Source organism: Barbus barbus (genome assembly GCF_936440315.1).
Source record: "Barbus barbus genome assembly, chromosome: 14".
NCBI classification, from domain to species: Eukaryota; Metazoa; Chordata; class Actinopteri; order Cypriniformes; family Cyprinidae; genus Barbus; species Barbus barbus.
Genome location: NC_136742.1, coordinates 18,732,419 through 18,753,977, shown reverse-complemented (window position 1 = coordinate 18,753,977; position 21,559 = coordinate 18,732,419). Strand labels below are relative to the sequence as shown.

General features: G+C 39.2%; 1 protein-coding gene across 3 annotated transcripts in view; it reads left to right on the top strand.

Annotated features, from left to right (window-relative positions):
* Positions 1-21,559, top strand: part of LOC306879801 (chromatin-remodeling ATPase INO80-like) — a 43,774-nt gene that overhangs the window by 11,053 nt on the left and 11,162 nt on the right. For all 3 annotated transcript variants that reach the window (XM_079432992.1, XM_079432991.1, XM_079432993.1), the window contains exons 18-30: positions 383-467; positions 548-665; positions 1,495-1,580; positions 1,680-1,847; positions 2,027-2,160; positions 2,876-2,943; positions 3,023-3,116; positions 3,318-3,513; positions 6,138-6,278; positions 8,396-8,621; positions 18,022-18,149; positions 20,310-20,404; positions 20,790-20,862. In XM_079432992.1, coding sequence (XP_079289118.1) covers positions 383-467; positions 548-665; positions 1,495-1,580; positions 1,680-1,847; positions 2,027-2,160; positions 2,876-2,943; positions 3,023-3,116; positions 3,318-3,513; positions 6,138-6,278; positions 8,396-8,621; positions 18,022-18,149; positions 20,310-20,404; positions 20,790-20,862 — 1,612 coding nt within the window. The remainder of the gene's footprint in view (positions 1-382; positions 468-547; positions 666-1,494; positions 1,581-1,679; positions 1,848-2,026; positions 2,161-2,875; positions 2,944-3,022; positions 3,117-3,317; positions 3,514-6,137; positions 6,279-8,395; positions 8,622-18,021; positions 18,150-20,309; positions 20,405-20,789; positions 20,863-21,559) is intronic.

Genomic DNA, 21,559 nt, shown 5'->3' with positions numbered 1-21,559 from the left:
TCATAGTCAGTGCAGTGACACTATGTCTGGACTGGAACCCTTCAGAGAATGAGGGCCTCTCGAGCTCTTGAGTGTGAGTTTGAGCCTCTCTGGAGATGACAGCACATGTGCCAGCAGCTTCTGTTGTAGTGGAACATGATTTATTGCCCAATCAGAGTCTCCACGGGCCGTCAGAGTGGCTTTCATGAGCTTTTAAGTCTCAAAGTCTCCATAATCAATGAAAGACCTAACCGAGTCTGAGAAGTGAGCTCTGAAGAGAATACCTGTAGGATTCAGAGTTCAGCATTGAGTGTATATGTCATGTCGAGGGTTGTATTCGCCGTTAACCTCAGCTTGCTGCTTGCTTGGGAGGTCTTAGTAGCTGTGTCTGTATTCTTGGCAGTGTCCGATGGAAGATTCTCCTTCAGTTCCAGTGCAGGAACCGCCTTCTGCTAACAGGGACGCCAATCCAGAACACAATGGCAGAAGTGAGTGTATTCATGTGAGACATTGTTTGAGAGTCCACGTGTTCGAGTGAAAAACCTGACTTTGTTGTTCTTCCTCTCAGTTGTGGGCCCTGCTTCATTTCATCATGCCCACTCTATTTGACTCTCACGAGGAGTTCAACGAGTGGTTCTCCAAGGACATTGAGAGTCATGCTGAAAACAAGTCTGCTATTGATGAAAGTCAGTCAACTCTTGTGTTTATTACCTTTTAAGTTGTTGTTTACTGCTCATTTGATCTCCAAGTAGGTTACAATATGTATTCGGGTGGAACAATGTAGTCCAGGGGTAGGCAACATCGGTCCTGGAGTACCGCTGTCCTGTAGAGTTTAGCGCCAACCCTAATCAAACACACCTGAACAAGCTAATCAAGGTCTTCAGAATTACTAGGGCTACAGGCAGGTGAGGTTTTTTCAGGGTTGGAGCTAAACTCTGCAGGACATCGGCACTCCAGGACCGACCTGGAGTATATGAGTATATATACACACCTGATGTAGTCAAATAAATAACTTTAAAAAGTTTGTCAAGACAAATATGGATGTTGATGTGAGAAAGACAGGATAGAAAGTCTGAAGTTGATTAAAAAGCTTAAAGTTTGAAGGTTTTCAGTTTGAAGTAGTTTTAAAAGTAATCCTCATCAATTCTTCATCTAGTCTATCAGATAGATAGTTTTATCATTTTGCTAGCATATTTTAGCATGTTAGGCTTTTCTTGTATGTTTTAGCATTTAGCTAGCCTTTCCTAAGCTAGCTGTTAGGTTTTGCTACTGAGGAGCTTGTATCAGAAATTGTAATCTCAGAATAATAAAACAATTAAATCAACAAACAGTTTGTTGGCTTTCTCAAGCCAACATAATTCATTTATTATATATTATTTGGGATTTTAGCTGAAATATAATTTAATAACATGTAATATTAAAACAGCAGCACTCACACTGAGCAAGCAAAGCCTTCATGTTTTGCTCATGTTCTTCTGTCGCTTGATGTGATTTTACTATGGTTTACCCTTTCAGACCAACTTTCCAGATTGCACATGATCCTAAAACCCTTTATGCTGCGCAGAATAAAGAAGGATGTGGAGAACGAGCTCTCTGACAAGGTGAAGTCCTATCGTCTCTCAGTCAAAATTAAGGTTTCATACCTAAAATGTCTATGTATGTGATATTTACGTTGCTTATTTTTCAAAACCGCATCTCAGATTGAAATCCTGACATACTGCCAGCTGACCAGCAGACAGCGGCTGCTCTACCAGGCTCTAAAGAACAAGATCTCCATCGAGGACCTGCTGCAGTCATCAATGGGTTCAGCCCAGCAGGCCCACAGCACCACCAGCAACCTCATGAACCTTGTCATGCAGTTCAGGAAGGTGAGACCAGGTTTGTTAGCTTTAAAGGGATAGTCCACCCAAAAATTTGATTTGTAACCACAACAGGGTGAGTAAATAATGACAGAATTAAAATTTTTTGGTTGACTATCCCTTTAAAGCCTGTGTGTATATAGTGAAGAGCTGCTGTTTTTAAAACATGTTTTTCTCAACTTTAAAAGGTTTGTAACCACCCAGACCTATTTGAGCGTCAGGAGATACGTTCGCCTTTCCACATGTCCCTGAAGCCCTTCATCATGTCCAAATTTCTTTTCCGACACGCCATCCTCCACACGTCTGACCACGGAAAGACCAAGTGAGTTGATCTCAATGTTGCTCCCAGGTTTACTGTACCTTCATTAAGGCCCGGCGTTCACACCACGGATGATAAGTTAACCGCTCTAATTATGTAAGAATAGGGAAGTCCACACCACAAATTGTTGGAATAAAGAGCAATATATATATTTTTCTTGCTAATGAATAATAAAAAACATTGTCATCTTATCAAAACATTTAAAGCAGCAGACAACATACAGTTGTGCTCAAAATTATTCATACCCTTGGTAAATTTGATCAAAGAAGGCTGTGAAAATAAATGTTTATCCATTTGATCTCAATTTGAGACTGTCCCTGCTAGAAATTTTATAATGGGCAATGGTTGGATCTTCAATCAGGACAATGATCCAAAAAGAAAAAAAAAAAACTGGGTCACTGAGCCCAAAATGAAGCTTCTGCCATGGCCAACCCAGTTCTCTGACCTGAACTCTACAGAAAATGAATGGGGTGAACTGAAGAGTTGAAGCACCAACAAGGACCTGGAAATCTGAAGGGTCTGGAGAGAATGTAGTTTAGTTTTTGTTACAGTTCTTTGTAGTTATCATGCTTTATGTGAACAAACCTTTAGGGTGATTCTTAACCAATGGTGTGGCATTGTTGATTCCATCAAAATGTTGTTATATAACATGTGTAATAGCTTTTACAAGTTTTTAAAAAATTTAATTAATTGTTTTATTTATTCTCTCACTCCTCAGGCTGAAGCAGATTTTGCTCTCTCCGTTCTCTGCTCAGCACATTCAACAGTCTTTGTTTCACCGAAAAAGTAAGTCTCTATTATTCAACAATTATTTTCTGATTTTGTAAACTTATCTAATTTCTGATCATATATTCAACTGATACAGCTGATGATGAAGGCAGCAGCTATTCTTTCCTGCGTTTCATCGATGTTTCTCCTGCTGAGATGTCTAACATCATGCTTCAGGGTACTTTAGCGAGGTAAGTTATGCCACACTCACGTCAGTCAGAGAACTGGATAGTTCACTTAATATATCAAAAAGAATCTAATTATTGCCACACTTGAAATGCATAACTGCGTGCATTAAGGTGAGATTTGGGTATATTTCAGCACATTGTTTCCTATAGCAGACAAAAGCAACTGAAGAGCTGTTTAGATAATAAAATCTCCTCTTTTCTCAGGTGGTTAGCCCTATATCTGTCCTTCAAATCGGCCTACCGGCTCCACCACAGCCGTCTGTGGGATGAAGAGGTGCAGGAGAACGAGGCTAAAGGGAGGGCACGGTTAAGCAAGCTGTGTCTTTCACACAGAGATCTCATCCTGTGGCTTAACCGGCCAACATCTTACCCAAATGTCCACAGAAGTCCTATTCTACAGGTGAGCTCTATCGTTCTTTTTCTTGTTTTGTCATATGACGTTATATTTACTAGCTGCCTTAATCACCATATGTTAGTGGTTCTCAAACCTTTTGAAGGCCCCACTTGATCCAAGACTATTTCACAGCCCTTCGACCTAAGATGACAGACCTCAATTTTTTGGTTGCAGTTTAAAGATCATTCATATAAATAAATGTAAATAATTTTAACATTGATTGGGCCCCTTCTGGAAGTTTGTTGAGGCCCCCTCCTGATAGAGAACTTCTGCCATATGCTGTCCTTTGTAAGTGTACTTTTGTCTGAACTGTGACAGATTACAAAAGTTAATGGGAATTTTTATTTTATTTTAACACGAACGGCACATTTTAAGAACGCCATGATCCACGAGATTTTGTGAGACGGAAGACGTGAGTGTAACATGTATACATAGAAAAACATACGAAAAGCAGTACGGTGGAATACAATAAACGCTTTCTGTGTGAACATCCCCTAGACTTCTCATTATTGGCATACGATCTGGTCGAAAGGTACGTCCAAAAATAGTACTGGTTATTTCTCAGGCATAACTCAAAAGACACAGTGGAACAGTCTTACTTCTAGATGTCTAGTTAGCATGTTTGAACAAAACGGAATATCTTCCAAAGATTTGATTGCACAAATTTTGGCGTATTTTTTGCTCATAATTTTTCTTGCATTCACCGTTTTGGAGTTTATGTATGAGTGCACAGGTCTACTCTTGCTTTAGGTTGCCCCACCGAACCAGATTAAATGACCCTCATCTTTCATTAGCGGCAAAGGCTCGTATTTCGTTGTGGAAACCTATTTCTACTCACCCACGAGACTCTCCAGTGTTGTTGTATATCAAATACTGATGGGAATATCAAAGGTCCAAACTGATTAGCAGGGAAAGGAAAGACGATAGAGGAAGTGATGCTGGATGTCCCAGTCCAGAAGCTTCAGTGTCGTACCCTGGAGGCCAAACAGCGGCAGGGGTTAACCTGCAGTTTGGCGCGCTGGCGTGTGTTCAGGCTACGGTCAGGGGAAGCTGTGTTCAGAAGGTGCTGACTGAGGTGTAATATTATCCACTTCCCACTATGGCTTTTGTACCACACAGGCGTCTCCTAGCTCCACTGGGGCATGGATGGGGAACACGACACCACAACAGTCAGCTCCCCGTGTGGACTGGTCCATATCTAGCACTCAGAGGCCTGCCGTTAGACTTGTAAAGAACCTTAAACTATACTAACCAGTGACAAAAGTGAAAGCACCTGCCTTTTTCTACAATTTCAAATCTCCCCCAGGCACAATTTGGAGCAGTTCAGTTTTCTCCAAACATTGCAACATATTGCGGTTTTGAGTTGTAAACCAAGATACTCAGCAAAACTGATTCCCAGTCTCTAAATTTAAGCTGGCAGTGTGTGATTTGTGAGTAATCACGTATTGCTCAAGCCCAGTGCTGAATGTGAACCGAGGCATCCTCCTCTCTGTGCAGATGTAGCTGATCTGTGTGTTGTTGTATAGTAATTAGCGTTTCATGTATTTGTGATACAGTCAGTGAGCAGCCGCAGGCAGCAGTGCTGTGAGAATCTCAGGGCTCTGGATGCTGGATCGTATTGATGCCTCATCTGTGTTTGGACGGTCACTCTCACTGACGTCCTGGCAAGAGTTTCAAGCCTGTGCTTTATGAAACGGGACACAAGCACTCCTGCTGACACTGCCCTACTGCACCTTTCTTTTTCTTTCTTTCTTTCTTTCTTTGGCTTTTTGTTTTTATTTTATTGTTGCTGTTTATTTGTTCTTTCACTCTCCCTGTTTTTGTTCTTTCATTTGTGCTTTCCTGTCATTTATTAATTTATTTTTGCTTTTTGTATTTATAATTTTTAATTTTCTTTTTTTGCATTTTTTTACTCATACTTACTTTATGCTTGTTTTACTTTCCCCCCTATTTTTCTTGACTTTATTTTTGTTTTATTCTTGACTTTTTTAGTTATTGCTGTTGTTTTTCTTGCATTTGCTTTTTTATTTCCTTTCTCTCTCACTCCTTCTTTCTTGTTTTTTTCTTTCTTTATTTCTTTCATTTCACTCTTATTCTTTTCACTTTCTTTCTTTTCTTTCTTTCTCTCTCATCACATGTCTTTCACACCTCATCCATCATTAGCTCACAGCCTCCTCTAAATGAAGCCGACATGTTTGTTTATTCTTGTCACTTTTGTGAATGCAGACAGGAAACAGGCAGATATATAGGCTGGTCTTCATGAATTATGTGGGTCATTAGAGCTGTAGTTTTGACTGTGACCCCGTCTGGACGTCTGTTACCACTGTGGTCTCATTTAGGGTATCACTTCTGCTCAATGTGACCTCTTGACTTGTGACAAATGGAGCTGATGAGATGGGAGTTGGGTTTACATTAGAGTAAGTAACTCACATTAGAGTAAGTCATAGAGAGTAGTGAGATCACTAGGAGGTGCTGCAGGCCCATATACTCCTTTGTGACAAAATTCACACGTAGTGCAGAAAAACGGCCATCCTCACACACACTCAGTCATACGTGTTGACGTTTTGACAGTATGTGATTTAGTAGGGTTTAATATGATATACTGACCTTTTTTTCTTTCTTTCCTGTAGGATTTAGTGTTCACATCCACAGGATCTTCGCTGATCTGTCACACTGACAAGGTCATCCACAGCAGACGCTCATCCACTCAAACCTTCAGACCGTTCCAGCCTACCCAACCACCCAAGTTTTTACTCACCGTCACACCCAGGGTGAGAAACACACAGCCTTTCCCTCCAAAAACATCTAAGTGGACCATATTGATTGCCAGAACTTTCACTCAGTTTAGCGGTTTGAAATAAATCCAGATTTCTATATGCAGTAACTCTGTTTTCAGTATCCACTATCCAGTAACGGTTTGGCAAAAGTCAGAAACTCATCAGCGTGGATTTCTGCTGAGGGTGGTCAGATGCTGACAGGGATCTCCCGCTGTCTCAGAAACAAACTTGCTATCCAAAATGAAAGACTTGTTCTCTGTGTGGCCCTCAGTACAAGCCTGGTTTATTTATCCTCTTTGACCTCTGACAGATCTTCTGCTCAGCTGATCATGACCCCAGTGGAGAGCAACCAAACAACACAAGCCCACCAGTGAGAAATCAGAGGTCTTGGTTAAGGGCTGCTTCTCTGGCTGTGAATACACAGCCCATCAAAAACCACACCGCCATTTGGGATACTCGCAAACTTGAGGATGTTGTCGAGATATTGTGAATTCACATGTTTGGTACTAAAGGAAACATGGTAGTTGAGACTGGTAGGACATGGTAGGATCAACATTCCTATCAAACAATTCTAGCCAAACTGTCTCGAGTTGTTTTCAGATCTTTTTAGATTGAAAAAAATCTCCAAAAATTATATAATATACTTATCCTTAGTTTTTCTACTACTTCTTATTACAAAAGCCAAATTATATTAGTTTGTTTCATTCTCATTTTAATTCTCATTTTTAATTTTCTTGTAATAATAATTTTATTTCTACAATAATATTATAATTTTTGTTTACATAGTTTTATAAAATTGTATAGTTATGAAATTAATAATATTATTATTTATATAAATAGTAATGTCAGTATTCTTATGTGTACTTATTTGTTTTATAAGGTAATGAAATAAATATATTTTATAGTGTTTTATTTTATAAAACTAATAACGTTATAATTTTTCCATATTCTTATTCTGCTTATTTAAATATTATAATTTTGTTTTATTCACTCAGTTTTCTTCCTTGTTTTCCTAGTCTGAACCTCTGCTCTTTTTCTAACCCTAACAATGACCCACCTTTTAAACCTGAGATGATTTGATCTTTTATCAAATGACAGTTTGATCAGAATCTTTTTCAAGCCCTTAAGCCTAACAGTAACCCTAAACCTAATCTAAAAATCTGATTGGTAGATAGGAAGGTTGTTTCAGATCCAACAAAAGACAGTGAGCCAGGAAAACGTCCTACTTAAGCTAGTCAAGATATTAATCTTTTAATACGTGACCAGTGTGCTTGTACTGAATCATATCCGCAACGTTAATAGTTCAGTCATGTATGAGAAACTGTTCTTTTTCCTCCAACATCTGGTGTTAACTTGGCTGATGTGAGTTTATCTCTGTGTTATCCCAGCCCCAAGAGTCGGGATTGTGTCTGGCCTCATGGGCGCAATGTGAGAATTGGCACCGCGTTGGCACCCGCCCCTAGGCACCAGGGGCATATGGGCACTGTGGGAAAGTGATAAGATAGATTAGTCGCCTTTTTTCTCTTTATTCATGAGGGACTCTTGACCCTGTTGGCTTTTTATGGCCACATCTGCGTGTTCGCGCTCCTATTGGTCAGCTGTTCGCTACAAAACTGGAAGCCTGGCCAAAGCTGAGCTGTTTTTCATCAGAGATAAGAATGAAAGGAAGATAATATCATCCGCTTGTCAGCACGCCATAAAAATTCTCCACAAAGCTGAAAGAGGAATAAAGCGAGAGGGAGAGAAAAGAAACGGCCAGTGGAAGAGGTTGTGAGCAATGTGAATCACTACAGGAAATGGTCATCTGTTACTCAAAGGCCTGTTAGCGCTGTTAGCACCGCTGACCTCTGCCACGCTTTCCTGCCAGAGCGGCGGGGTTCGGACAAAATGTCAGAAAGACAGGGTTGTGCATGCCTGTGTGTGTGCGCGCACGTTCGACAACTGGAAATGATTCTTCTCCCCCCTCAAGCTCCAATTTGTTTGGTGTTTCTTAGCAATAAAAAGACTAGGGAATGAATAGGGAAATAGATGCCAATTATCTGGTGGAAAGACACTTTGATAGTGTAAACAGCCTCGGAGGTGTTGACTAAGGGATTTTCTTCTTTCCCTAGGTGACTTCAGTTCCCATGGAACGCTACTGTGCGGATCGCAGCGCCGAGTATGAATGGAGGTTAATGCGAGATGGAGGGAGTCTCATTGCCAAGCAGTGCTTCCTGTACGGTTCCCCCGAGCTGGCTTGCGCCTGGGCTCAACGCTCTCAGGCCTTCCTCCCTCAGAGCCCAGGGGGCGTCATGGCCCTGCAGCAAAGACATGGCTGGTCCTTCATAAGGATCCCAGGTAGGTGAAATCCTGGGTGGGAGTTAGCGTGCGTGCGTGTGTGTTTGTTTATGTTTGCTCGTGTGTAAAAGCGGTTGAGAGGTACTTCGTTTTTCCAAGACGTTTGTATCCGGCTATTGTCCTTGCAAAGACATTTTTATTTAAGACAAAGGACTTTCTCACGTTCATTAGTTTGCTCATAAAGGTTTCGAATGTCTCGAGAGGAAGTCTAAATTTTATTGAAATTTATAATGCCCTCAGAAGTGACAACTCCCTCCTTTAGACCAAACACAAAACAGATAACTGTGTGTCAGCTCCTTATGGCAAGCCTTCAGGCCCTGAAGGACCCCATGGCAATACTGTGCTCTGGGGCCAAAGTGCATTTCAATCAGAGAAAACTGGCTAAAAATGAGATGGAGACCCATGGGAGAGTGCTGGAGGTCATGGAAGAGGCCATGTCTGAGGGCCGGTGCGCCTCAGTCACGGTCACTGTTTTGGCACCAATGCATGCACAACCATTCGTCACATGTTTAGCATGGCAGTGCGATAGGAGTAGTGCCAGGCGATACTTAAGACTTAATTTGCAGATAAGACTGATTTTTGCATCGGCCTGTTGTGTGATTTGCGCGCAGGAGTGTGTTTGTGTGCGCGTTCCAGTGTAATTGCTGGGAGCAGACTGGGGAAGAGAAAGAGGTCTGGGAGCGCTTGTGAAGTTGGGAGGGGGGACAAAGCAAGGAAGTTGAACTATTGGACATTGTTTCTGCACAGCGTTAGGTAAGCGCTTTGAATGTGTTTGTGTGTGTATCACTGTGAATGTTCATTCACAGGCTTAAGGTGTTTCAGAGCGCACTTTTCCCATTTTCTCAGAGTCATACTGTACCCAAGGAAGGAAATGACACAAGACTGGGTAAGAGTCATTGAAGTATGCTTGCGGTCCCACCACTATATATACTCGCATAACTCACATTCACATGAGCATTTTTTATTCTCGTTTTTAATGTGTTATTTCCTTGAGAGTGGGGAAAAAAAACTTTCAATATATGTCAAAATCAGATTGTGGCTGTATTTGTAAATTTGTAACGGAAGATGCAAATAAAAAAAATACATATAGAGATATATTAGAGTTATATAGGTCAGGTGTTCATAAATGGGGGGGGGCATAAATAATTGAAAATAAGCTTAAAGTATATGAATAAACATCAGATTAAAATGAATAAGAAAAAATGAGTGAACAAATAAATACAGTATTATAATGAGTGGAAAGAAACATAGCCTAATAGGCACACACTTTAGGTGTATTTATTATTTTTCAAAGGGTGTTTACAAGAAACTATATAAATGACTTTTAAATTTTAGGATTGGAGTCCCTCGCATGAGGATTATGAATATTTGTGGGTGTCTGTGACATCTTAAAGATTAAAAACACTTGATTGCATGAATTATATCATTACAGATACATTTTTGTGTTGCATAATAAAATCATATAAAAAAATCAGGATGATCACATTATCATGTCATATATTTAATTAAGAATAGTAATAATAGAAGAATATACAGTGCCCTCCATAAGTATTGGAACAGTAAAGACAAAATTGCTCTGTTGGCTGTGGAGTCAAGACATTTGCAAATATGATTAAAAGATGAATATGAGACAAAACTACAGAATATCACATTTTATTATTAGCCGTTTCAGCACATATATGTTTTACCAAATAGAAAGAGCAGCACTTTTAGAGTTCATCCCAATGTGAACATAAGTATTGGGACAGTTGAACATAAGGCAGATATAAAAGATTAAAAGCTATTATTTAGTTGCAGATCCAAAATCACAAATCACAGCAGTGAGACTGTGACCCATAGATATCACCAGACTCTTGGTCTCATCCTTTGAATGCTTTTCCAAGCCTTTAATGCAGCCAATTCAAATTGTTGCTTGTTTTGGGGAGTTTCTGCCTTTACTCTCCTCCCTCAGCTGGTGAAATTCATGTTCAATCGGATTTAAATCTGGAGATTGACTTGGGCAATGTAAGACTTTCCTTTTCTTTGCCCTTATAAATTCCTTGACTGAACTGGCAGGGTGTTTTGGGCCATTTTCCTGATGCAATATGAAGCACTTCCCAATGAATCTGGTGGTATTTTCTTGAATATTGGTAGGCAAGATGGTTTTGTACCATTCCAAATTCATTCTGCTACTGTCATCATACATTTAGTCATCCATAAAGTATCACCCAATAATAAAATATGACATTCTATAGTTTTGTCTCATATTCATCTTTTAATCATATTTGTAAATGTCTTGACTCCACAGCCAACAGACTGTTCCAATACTTTTGGAGGGCACTGTATATTTTTATTTACCCCATAAGCCTGGAATACACAACACGATTTTTGCCCCGATTTCCTCCCGATTTTACAGTCTGCACAAGTTGATGCTAGTTGAGGAAAGTCAGAGACAGTCTGCAGATTACAGCTGACAGATTCCGCAGAAAATCACATAGTGTTTGATGGTCACAGACTCCGATGTTTTAGCTTCAGACTTTGATTCCATCCAGTCAGAGGATATCAAACATGTTTGATGTTTTCAGCCGATTTTAGAACGCATTGTTTTCATTTGTCATGCGTCTCCTAGCAACAAGACGCATGTTTCTGGGTGAGTTTGTCGTGATCGGAACAACTTTAAAGTCTGGTAGTGTATGATGCCCAGTTGTCCTTTGTCACTATTTACAAAGTCGGTAAGTGTATGATGCCTGGTGTTTTAAAAATCTGTTCAGATTTTAAAAGTTGTGTAGTGTATTCCAGCCTTTAGTTATAGAGTTATGGATACATTTATACCTCAGACAACCATCAAACAAAAGTGGACATGTCCACCTCTGCCCTCTTCATAGTGCAAAAACATTTACTGTTTACTGTATCTCACACACACATTTAGCAAGATGCATTTTTTTTGGCCTGTCAACATTGGTGTGGCCACCTATCAAGCGGTTTGCACACATGAAAGTGTTAGTGTACTAACTGCTGTACCTTTCGTGTCACACTAATTGGGGGGCAGACCACAGGAGGACAGGCTTTCTCTTACAATAGCTCTGCACATTGTTGTAATGCGACTGCGGCTTTGAGCTGATGTTTTGAGGGAGAGAGAGAGAGAATGCTGCAGAGCTCAGCTCACAGACAGCCTGTGGGAAACTCTGCTTTCCCTTCCTGTTCTTTCAAAGAATCTCTGCACTCCAGCAAAATAGCCGGAAATATTCCTGGCCTTTTTGATTTGGGGCCCAAACAACAGTGACTGCATAATTGTTTGTGATCTGCTCCCTCGCCCCGCCTTTCTGACTGTGAAAAACAGCCAGACTGCACCAAGGTGTTTGGAAAGATTATCCACATGGTTTGTATATTAGAAAGTAATATCTATCTATCTATCTAAATAAAAAACAAGAGTATAATCATGCTATCAAACATTGAATATAATAGTATTACATTTTAATCTAATTATTTATTATTCTTTTACAATTACTATACTTTTTTTTAAACATTTTTTCTTTTTGTCTGAAGCTACATTTATTTGCTAGTAGTAGGACACATTATGGGAATATAGCCAGGAACAGACTCGAACCCTCATTTCCCATGAGCTCCACTGCTCAATCTGTTCTCAAGACCATGGCTTATTTTGCTTTTGGAGGTCAAAGGCTGCAGAAGTCATGATGTCGACCTTTCGTAAAACGAGTTGCTTCCCTGTTGCAGGTCTCATTTTGGCCTACAGAGGGAGCATTTTGCTTTGGTTTCAGTCTGCTTTGCCTCTCCCTTTTGTGTGAAATTCCAAATGTGGTCACATCTTTCACCCCCTTTGCTTTTGTGTTTTGGTTAGTGCTCAGATCCCAGGCAGGATCTGGTGAGTATAATCGATATACGACAGCTTAATGACAGTCTCCCTGATTCGCTCATTTCACCTCCCGTCCCAGCAAAATCTGTGGTCGCTGGACTGATGAAAGACTCTGTAAACATTGTGTGTGGCAAATGGGTTGCATTTCATATGATTTTACCTACAAAAAGATGGCTTTAGATGGAATATCGTACTATCTGATTCTGAACCCATTTCATCAGCAGCTGGCCTGTGGCTTTTTTGACTTGAATATTGTATTTAGCACTTTTTACAAAGTTTAAAGGGATAGTTCATCCAAAAATTAAAATCTGTCATTAATTACTCACCCTTGTGTCGTTCCAAACCCGTAAGACCTTTGTTCATTTTTGGAACACAAATTAAGATATTTTTGATGAAATTCGAGAGCGTTAACTTCTGACCCTCCATAGACAACAACACAACTGACACGTTCAAGGCCCAGAAAGGTAGAAAGGACATTGTTAAATAGTCCATGTGACATCAGCGGTTCAACCGTAATGTTATGAAGCTACAAGAATACTATTTGTGTGCAAAGAACATTACATGCTGCATAACAATAAGGTTGAACCTTACTCCCTTTTTGGGCTGTAAAATGTTTCAGTTGCATCGCTATCTATGCAGGGTCAGAAAGCTCTCGAATTTCATCAAAAATGTCTTAATTTGTGTTCCAAAAAGTCTTACGGGTTTGGAACAACATGAGAGTGAGTAATTAATGACAGAACTTACATTTTTGGGTGAACTATCTACTAAGGTGTATAGTTCACGTAATGTTGTTTTTAACCACACCGACTCATTGTATGGACAAAAACAGTTGAAAGGTCCATCAAAATATATTTTGTGTTCCCCATTAGAAAGTTATTCAAAAGAAAATCAGGGTAAATGAGTAAATGATGACAGAATTTTTAATTTCAAGTGAATTACACCTTACTTTGGAATTATATCACATTTGAAATCTGAGCTCATGCCCTTCTAAACTGTGATTACGTAAATTATTCGTGGAACTCTGCCCTGTTTTTAAGGTGCAGTAATCACTGTCACTTCTAAGAAGTTTTGCCAATTGTCAGAGTGGCAAAACAAATATTGTTTGTGTTGAGCTCCAGCCTCACCCCTCAGTGCTCATGTTTAGGTGTTGACTAGTGGTTGTACTGGGCGTCAGTAAACACTAAAGCTAATTTTATAGCAAGTTAGGCCAATGCTTGTGTTGTCGCCCACTGTCCCTTTTCAAGAAGAAGCGGCCCTAAAGCTGAGATCGCTTTAATGAAATTAGCAAGCAGCGGAAAGGCAATTAAGTAGGCAGGAGGGTTAATGAGCTCGTCCAGGGCTCTGTGACAGATTTTTAAATTGGTTCACCCTGGGGTCAGACCTGAATTCTGGACAGGAGGGATTGGATTAGAGCCGAGGCTCTTGGAAGGGCACTTTTCAGGGGGTTCCATCAGCAGGTGGGTTGAATTGATAGCAGTAACCAGAATGATGTCTGATGGCACAGCGCTTGGTATCTTTGTTCTCCCTCTGTTATGCAGTTGGAAGGTATCCTGAAACTGTACAAAGCCGTCCTCGATGAACATTCATTACGACATAATCCACCCCAAAATCTGTTATCGTGAAATCTAAATGATGAAGTCACCCTTGTTAGCTTCCTCTGAAAATATTTTGGTATGAGATTAGTTGTGTTTGATAAGCATGTCTAAGAGCTGGTTTTAGATGAAGTAGCATGTGTCTGACTAATTGCAGACTCGTCAGACTTGTGAAATAGGACGTGTGGGGGGATTTGATAAGACGGGAATGGAAACACCAGAGGAGACTCTGTGGTGCCGTTGAGTTGTGGGTACCAACCGGTCACATCATCCCTTTAGACCACCATCTTCATCCCACAGTCTTTCAGGGGCTTCATAAAGTGGGATCTAGCAGCTCTTTGCCTCATCCCTCTGACGCCAGACTCATTAGATTAGAGCTTTATGGGGAAGAGCGTATGGGAGACTCTTCTCTCTACATGAAACCGTCCTTCTCTCAGTCGGGAACCTGAAACCTCGATTTTTTTTCTAAAGAAACCATTACTGTTAACACTGTGGGATACGGTTGTTAAATTTCTACATGTATTTCAGCAGGCAGTCTTCTGGTGAAAAATGTGATCCTTCAAGCAGTCTTTAGTGGTCTGAAAATAGCATAGTATATAATCATTATGTAGCGTAGTATATAATCATTGTATCAGTTCTAGTAGATCTTTATTGAATCTGTAAGTCACTATAAAAAACTAGAGCAATTTAAGGTATAAGTGAAGTGACATACTGCCAAGTATGGTGACCCATACTCGGAATTCTGCATTTAACCCATCCAACGTGCACACACACAGCAGTGAACACACACACACACAACAGCAGTGAACACACACACACACACCATGAACACACACCCGGAGCAGTGGGCACCCATTTATGCTGCGGCGCCCGGGGAGCAGTTGGGGGTTCGGTGCCTTGCTCAAGGGCACCTCAGTCGTGGTTTTGAGGGTGGAGAGAGCGCTGGACATTCACTCCCCCCACCTACAATTCCCTGCCGGCCCGAGACTCGAACCCGCAACCTTTGGAATACGAGTCCGACTCTCTAACCATTAGGCCACGACTTTCCCCGTATGTACACTACCATTAAAAAGTTTGGGAGCAGAATTTTTTTTTAAAGAAGTTAATTTTATTCTGCAGGAACACATTAGATTTATCAAAAGTGACAGTAAAGTCTTTCTTACAAAATATTTCTATTGAAATTAAATGCTGTTCTCTTGAATTTTCTACTCAAAGAAATCCAAAAATCCAAAAAAAAAAAAAAAAAAAAAAAAACAGTCACGGTTCCACAAAAATATTAAGCAGCAAATGGCTGCTGAACATTCTGCTTTGCCATAACAGGAATAAATTATATTTTAAAAAGCAATAAAATAGAAATATTTTAAAAAATAATATTTCATAGTATTTTATATTTTACTGTATAATTGATCAATTATTTTTTCAGTTAAATTAAATTTCAATTTTACAAATTAACTATTTTGTAAATTTTTGTTTTATGTTTGTATGTATGTTTTAAATATTAAAGTCAACAGCAAGGCTTTTAATGAAGCAATTCATTTTTAATGATGCAATGAAACTCATTTTACTCTAATTTTAATTATTCCAAGAAGATTTTAGACGTCTGCTATGAAACTCTTCAGAAAGCTGATGGATGTGCAGTTTCTTCATGATTAGTAAATGAAGAATTTGTAGAAGTTGTAAAGTGTCTAATTTGTTTTTCCAATTTCATTGCCAGATAATCTCATCAAATCTTGACTTTTTTAAAGTTGGACGATAATGAGAATTCAAGTGTAATTTTGTGTGATTTGCTCTGAAGCTTTCAAACAAAGCATCCTCTCTGCAAACATATCGCTTAGATGTGATCTAGTTTTCCATCTAATTCAGTGCAGCCGAATATAACTGTTCCGATGTATACGAGGATGCAGACTCGTTCGTTAGTCTTTTGGATTATTAAAACTTGAGGGGTTGTTGGAAAATACCTCTTTGGCCAAATATGGCCCACAGGCCTGATGTTTAAGACCCCCTACCTTAGAGAAAATGTTCATCTCGGGTGGAGTAAATTAGATCCATGTGGTCATTATCTTGTGGATCATCAACACGGTGAGTATGAGATTCTTGAGTGGATGGGTTAATTTGAGCCATTCTCCATCACTCATTGAAAACGTTACACACATGCCCTTTTCAGGGTCATAGGGGTGTTGAGTCAGGGTTCAGCTATGGTTCACATTAGCATGGACATGATGTGGTAACGGCAACATGGTCATGCTGGCCGTGTGTTTGACATGCTTTTTGTACTGTCTAAGGCTTGGCCAGCAGGCCTCAAACTGTCTCTGGGGATCTCTAGATTGCTCTGGCAGCCGGCTCATTTTGTGTGTATAATCACTTTCTGAGTGCCCATGACTAGCAGGGTCATTTAGCTTCCCCCCCATGAGCTGACCCTAGAGTCAAGGGTTGCACCAGTCAACAATGGGAAGCCCGTGCTTCCTCTTTTGTAAGCACCATTGTGGTGACAGCACTGACAGACCATTGCCACAAAATCTTCTGGTCTGTGAACGTCAATCAAATGTGTTGAGGTCTTACATAACTGATGTACATTTGATGACCACCTTAAATTTTGAAAAACTTAATATACAAATTGATTAGCATTTAAAGGATGATGTGGATGTGGATGTGGATTAGATGAAAACAAACAAAAAAAGTTACTAGAGATGCACTAACATTAAAATGCTAAATATTAATTGATAAACTCATGTTATGACCAAAAACAAAATTCGGTACTATTTTGTCTTTTAAAAAGAAAAAGAAAAAACACCTTAAACCTATATGAAAGTGCATTTAGGCATCACAACATTATAATGCACAGTATGGAATATGCTATGACCACAGAAAATAATTTAGAGGATAACAAACAAATAAATGACTAGAGATGCACCAATATTACAATACTAGATATTGATACGCTCACATTATAGCTCAACACTATTTTGTCTAAAAAAAAAAAAGCTTATCAAATTCACATCAAATTCATTCTTTTTTTTTTTTTTTCCTAAAAATTACATTTAACAGAATCAGTCAGTTATTTTTTTTAAAGGGGTGATTGATTGCGATTTCACTTTTTTAACATTAGTGTGTAATGTTGCTGTTTGAGCATAAACAATATCTGCAAAGTTGCAGCGCTGAAAGTTCAATGCAAACGTAGATATCGTCTTTTAAAATTCTGACAATTTAATGCCTACAAAAACGGCTCGTAGGGACTACAACGAGTTACTTCCCAGGTCCGTTACATCACGAACCCAGATAAACCCCGCCCCCCCTCCTGTTCCTCACGTCCTCCTGCTCTGCATCTCTCTCTCTCTCGTATTTCTGAGGGAAGGGCTTCATAAAAGCAGGAAATGATCAGCGCGTTTATCAGAGAAGGGACAGAGCGGTGTGGAATAAAGATAAATTATGTGAAATTTTGTATTTTTTTTTAAACAAAGCATTAACACATGTTAGACTGCACCCCATAAACACAATCAAGCCTAGAAAAAAGTCAACCACCCCTTTAAGATTCATGTTAGTACAAATATGTCATGCATCACTAAAAAAATAAAAACACCTCTTCTTGTCTTAAGTAATATTGTTTTTCCACTTAAGAGAACATTTTAATTTTGTGCTCAATTGTTCGCGATATCATAAAACAAACATGTTGAACGAACTTTACAGCGTATCTGTAACAAATTTTGCTGCTGAGAGTGGGGTTTCTGTCATCTGCAAGTGAGGAGCAGGAAATGGAAAACCCGGAGCGGAGTGATTTTCGAACGTTTGAGCATGGAGCGGAAATTGCTGTCACTCGACAAGCTTATTCATTATATTGCTTTGATTTGTCTAATCAGCTCCATTCCGACAGTGTGGCATACAGTTTTGATCTTGTGAGTTGACGAATTATTTACCATTTTTCAGTGTTTTAAATGTTATTCTCCTCTTTGTTCTTCAGACAAAGAGTCTCTGATCACAGACAGCGGGAAGCTTCACACTCTAGACCTGCTGCTGACTCGACTGAAGTCTCAGGGCCACCGAGTTCTCATCTACTCTCAGATGACCCGCATGATAGACCTTTTAGAGGTGAGTGCTTCCAGGAACTTCTCACAGTCGGTGACTGACAGCTCTGTGGCCTGTGAACATTACGTAACTACGTCATGTCATTGTGACATGTTTTTTCCTTTAACCTTCAACCTTTCCTTCATGTCCACAGAAATCTGTCTGTACTGAAGCGATTGTAGATATCTGAGGTCGCGCTGTACGTGTTTTTGTTTACATGTTCGTTGTACTTTAAGTGTTAATCCCACAAAAGGAGAGATGGCTAAATTTGATCAAGCATTGTGAAGGGAATGTTTGCTGTTAAATAGCTTCATATTGTCAAAGTAGGACAAAAGCTGAGAGAGGAGAACTGGAGGAAACAATCACTTTTTCCAGAGGCACACAGTTGTTTGCCACATGTTCAGTAGCAAGCCAAACATGGAGCTAAAAGTAGAAGCCTCTAATAACATTGTTATTAGAGGCTGCTTATAGTCCTACACAACAGTGCTCGTAGTCTAGAAACACCTCCTTAGAGTCAATAGGAATTCCTTCCGATTCATTTTGGCTTAATCCTTTTCCATGGCAGTCTCTCTAAAGTCTGATTACGTAGATTTGACTTCCTTTATTTGTGAAGTAGTTGGTCTATAGAAAAAGTTACGCATGGAAAAACATGGCATCAACCTTTGGCTTTGATTGGCCATTAGTTTTGGCATAGACATGGATATCTACACCTATATTTTTACCTTATGTCAACATGAAAATCTTGATTGGTCCTATTTTCTTTTTGGATACACATTCCTGGTCTTATTATGAATGATTCATCAATGCACGCAATTCAAAAGAAATAAAATGTTTGGCTCTACATTCTTTCATCAAAATGTAATAACTTATCCCGCTCTGAAATGACTTTGCTTTTCAGCTGGCATCACAAATTTGTCTTATTTTTCAACATGCAATGGATAATATATTATCCACAATTTCCTGCTCTTTTAATAGAAATATGTCACAATATATATAACCAGACTACTTTTGTAATGTGTATAATATATATATATATATATATATATATATATATATATATTATTTTAAATAAGTACATTTTAAAGGAACCCTGTCCTAAAATATAAATATATATTTTATATATTTTCATTTATAAAGACCCATTTATGTTGTCTGTGGGACTTTATAAAAACAAGTTGCAAAATGTATGTATGCAAAATTAAATTGTATGTAAAATATGTATAATGTAATATATAACAACAAATAACTTGTATTTAAAATTAAATTGTAACTGAAATTAAATAAAATATACAACAAAAAATGTTTTACTGTTAAAATGTTTAAAATCATTAAAATGTTTTAAAAACATTGCATTAAACAAATTAATTTCTGTCTTTAGGTAAAATGTCAACTTTGACGAGCCTAAAAATGCATTTTGTAAAATCTTTTTATTTTTTTTCCCCACACCTTTTTTGCGGACTCCCTAGAAACCCTTGTAGGGCACTGGAGCCCAGTTTGAAAACCCCTGTATCGATGTATTCTCTGTGAAGAAGCCGAAGATTGTCAAGTCTTGTCTCCTTTGATATTGTGTCTCTCCAAGCAGATCTCTTGAGTGTTTGGGTCAAGTTTGTTTTTTATTTTTATTTTTTATTCATTTATTATGTGTTCAATAGCTCAATTCCCACTTGAGATCTGTTCAAGCATATTCCAGGCTTTGTTCCTAAGTCTCAGGCTAAATCATGTTATGTTCGACATTCTGCTAACCTGGATTTATATTCTCAGCAATGTAATGCCGTTTAAGATAGTCTCATTTGTTACTTACAGCTGCAGAGAAGCTTGGGATTTGTGATCTAATGTTACTTCAGGCTGAAACAAAGTCCTAATCAAAGACATTTAACGTCAAAGAGAGCGCTAATGCTCGCTTCATATGATCCAGATGTGCTTTTGGGAGGCCATGCAGTGGAGTGGTAGGCGCAATGGAGTTGAGCCTTCACTCTGGGTGGCGTAGGAGAGTGGGAGGTCATCTGAGAAAAGTCTCTGAGAAGAGTCTGCAATGCTAATGAGGATCTTTGGTGGTGTGTTAAGGGAGACATTATTGAATGCAGATTTTTTGAAAGGATTAAAGTGAAATAGACATACCAGTTTCATATCGTTGACTTGTTTGCCTGCATGACTTACTTGAAATGTTTCTCAACTGTCCTGCAGGAGTACATGGTGTACCGCAAGCATACTTACATGAGACTGGACGGTTCATCCAAGATTTCGGAGCGGCGGGACATGGTGGCTGACTTCCAGAGCCGGTGAGTTTTCAGCGGCCCGCCAGCAAGGTTTGAAAAGGAGACGCACACGTCTGTAAGCGCCCGTCTGCGCCCGTCTCTTCTTAAACCTAATTGGGACTTGTTTTTCCAAAATGTCACCAAGCATAAATTCCTCATCCCTGGCGGTGCTGTCAGGGTTTTGCGCTCTCTTCTCTTTCCCCACCCTTCCTCACAGGGTCTGGTTTGCATTAGCTCAGCTCTCTGTCGGTGCAGTGGGCTCTGGTTTTTATTTTCTAGAGGAGTGTGCTGTATATTGAAACGTCTCTCTGTGTAAATCCTGGGCGATTGGGCAGGCCCCTTAAAGAGCACGATCTGCCTCCGCTTTATTTGCTTTCTCTCACTGTTCTGGTTTCCCCTCCCTTTGCAGGACGGATATTTTTGTCTTCCTCCTCAGTACCAGAGCCGGAGGCCTGGGGATCAACCTGACAGCTGCAGACACGGTGAGGCCGTAGCCCATCAGCACATCATGATTACCAGATCGCCTTCCCCCCACCGGAGGCCATGAGAACGGCCTCTAATATTGGATGAAATCAAAGACATTTAGCACTCATGTAATAATAGCTGCTGAACTCGTTGACCTTAACACGAACACTTTGAAGCTTCGACCAAATGGTCGGCATGTAACGCGACCAACCACAGTTTGTTTTGTTTGGGGGTGGGTTTATCTGAAATGATGGATATCGCAATAACAGCAAGGTATTAAATAAACAAATAACGGTGCAGCAGCCTCTGGAAGTGGTTACACAGAAAACTCTCCAAAAACATTTACATTTTTACAATTGAATATGTTCTGTTTGTGTAGATGCAGAATAGGATCAGAATTGATGGTAAAAAATAATAAGAACTGATTGTTTGACATATCTCAGAAAACGAAAAACTATATATGTGTGCAAAATTTAATAGGCTTTTATGTGTCACATTACTGAAATTAAAGAATATTATTTTGTATTATCTAAAAAATATTTACTTCTCTTTTTTCTGTTAAAAACCATGTATAGAATAAAGTATTAAACTGTTTTGAAAATTATTACATTAAGCATAATTAATTTATTAAATTAGGATGTTAACTTTGACAGCCTTAATAGAATAAAGAAAATGTTTTTTTTTTTTTTATCCTAGTGAATAAATAGTGAATGA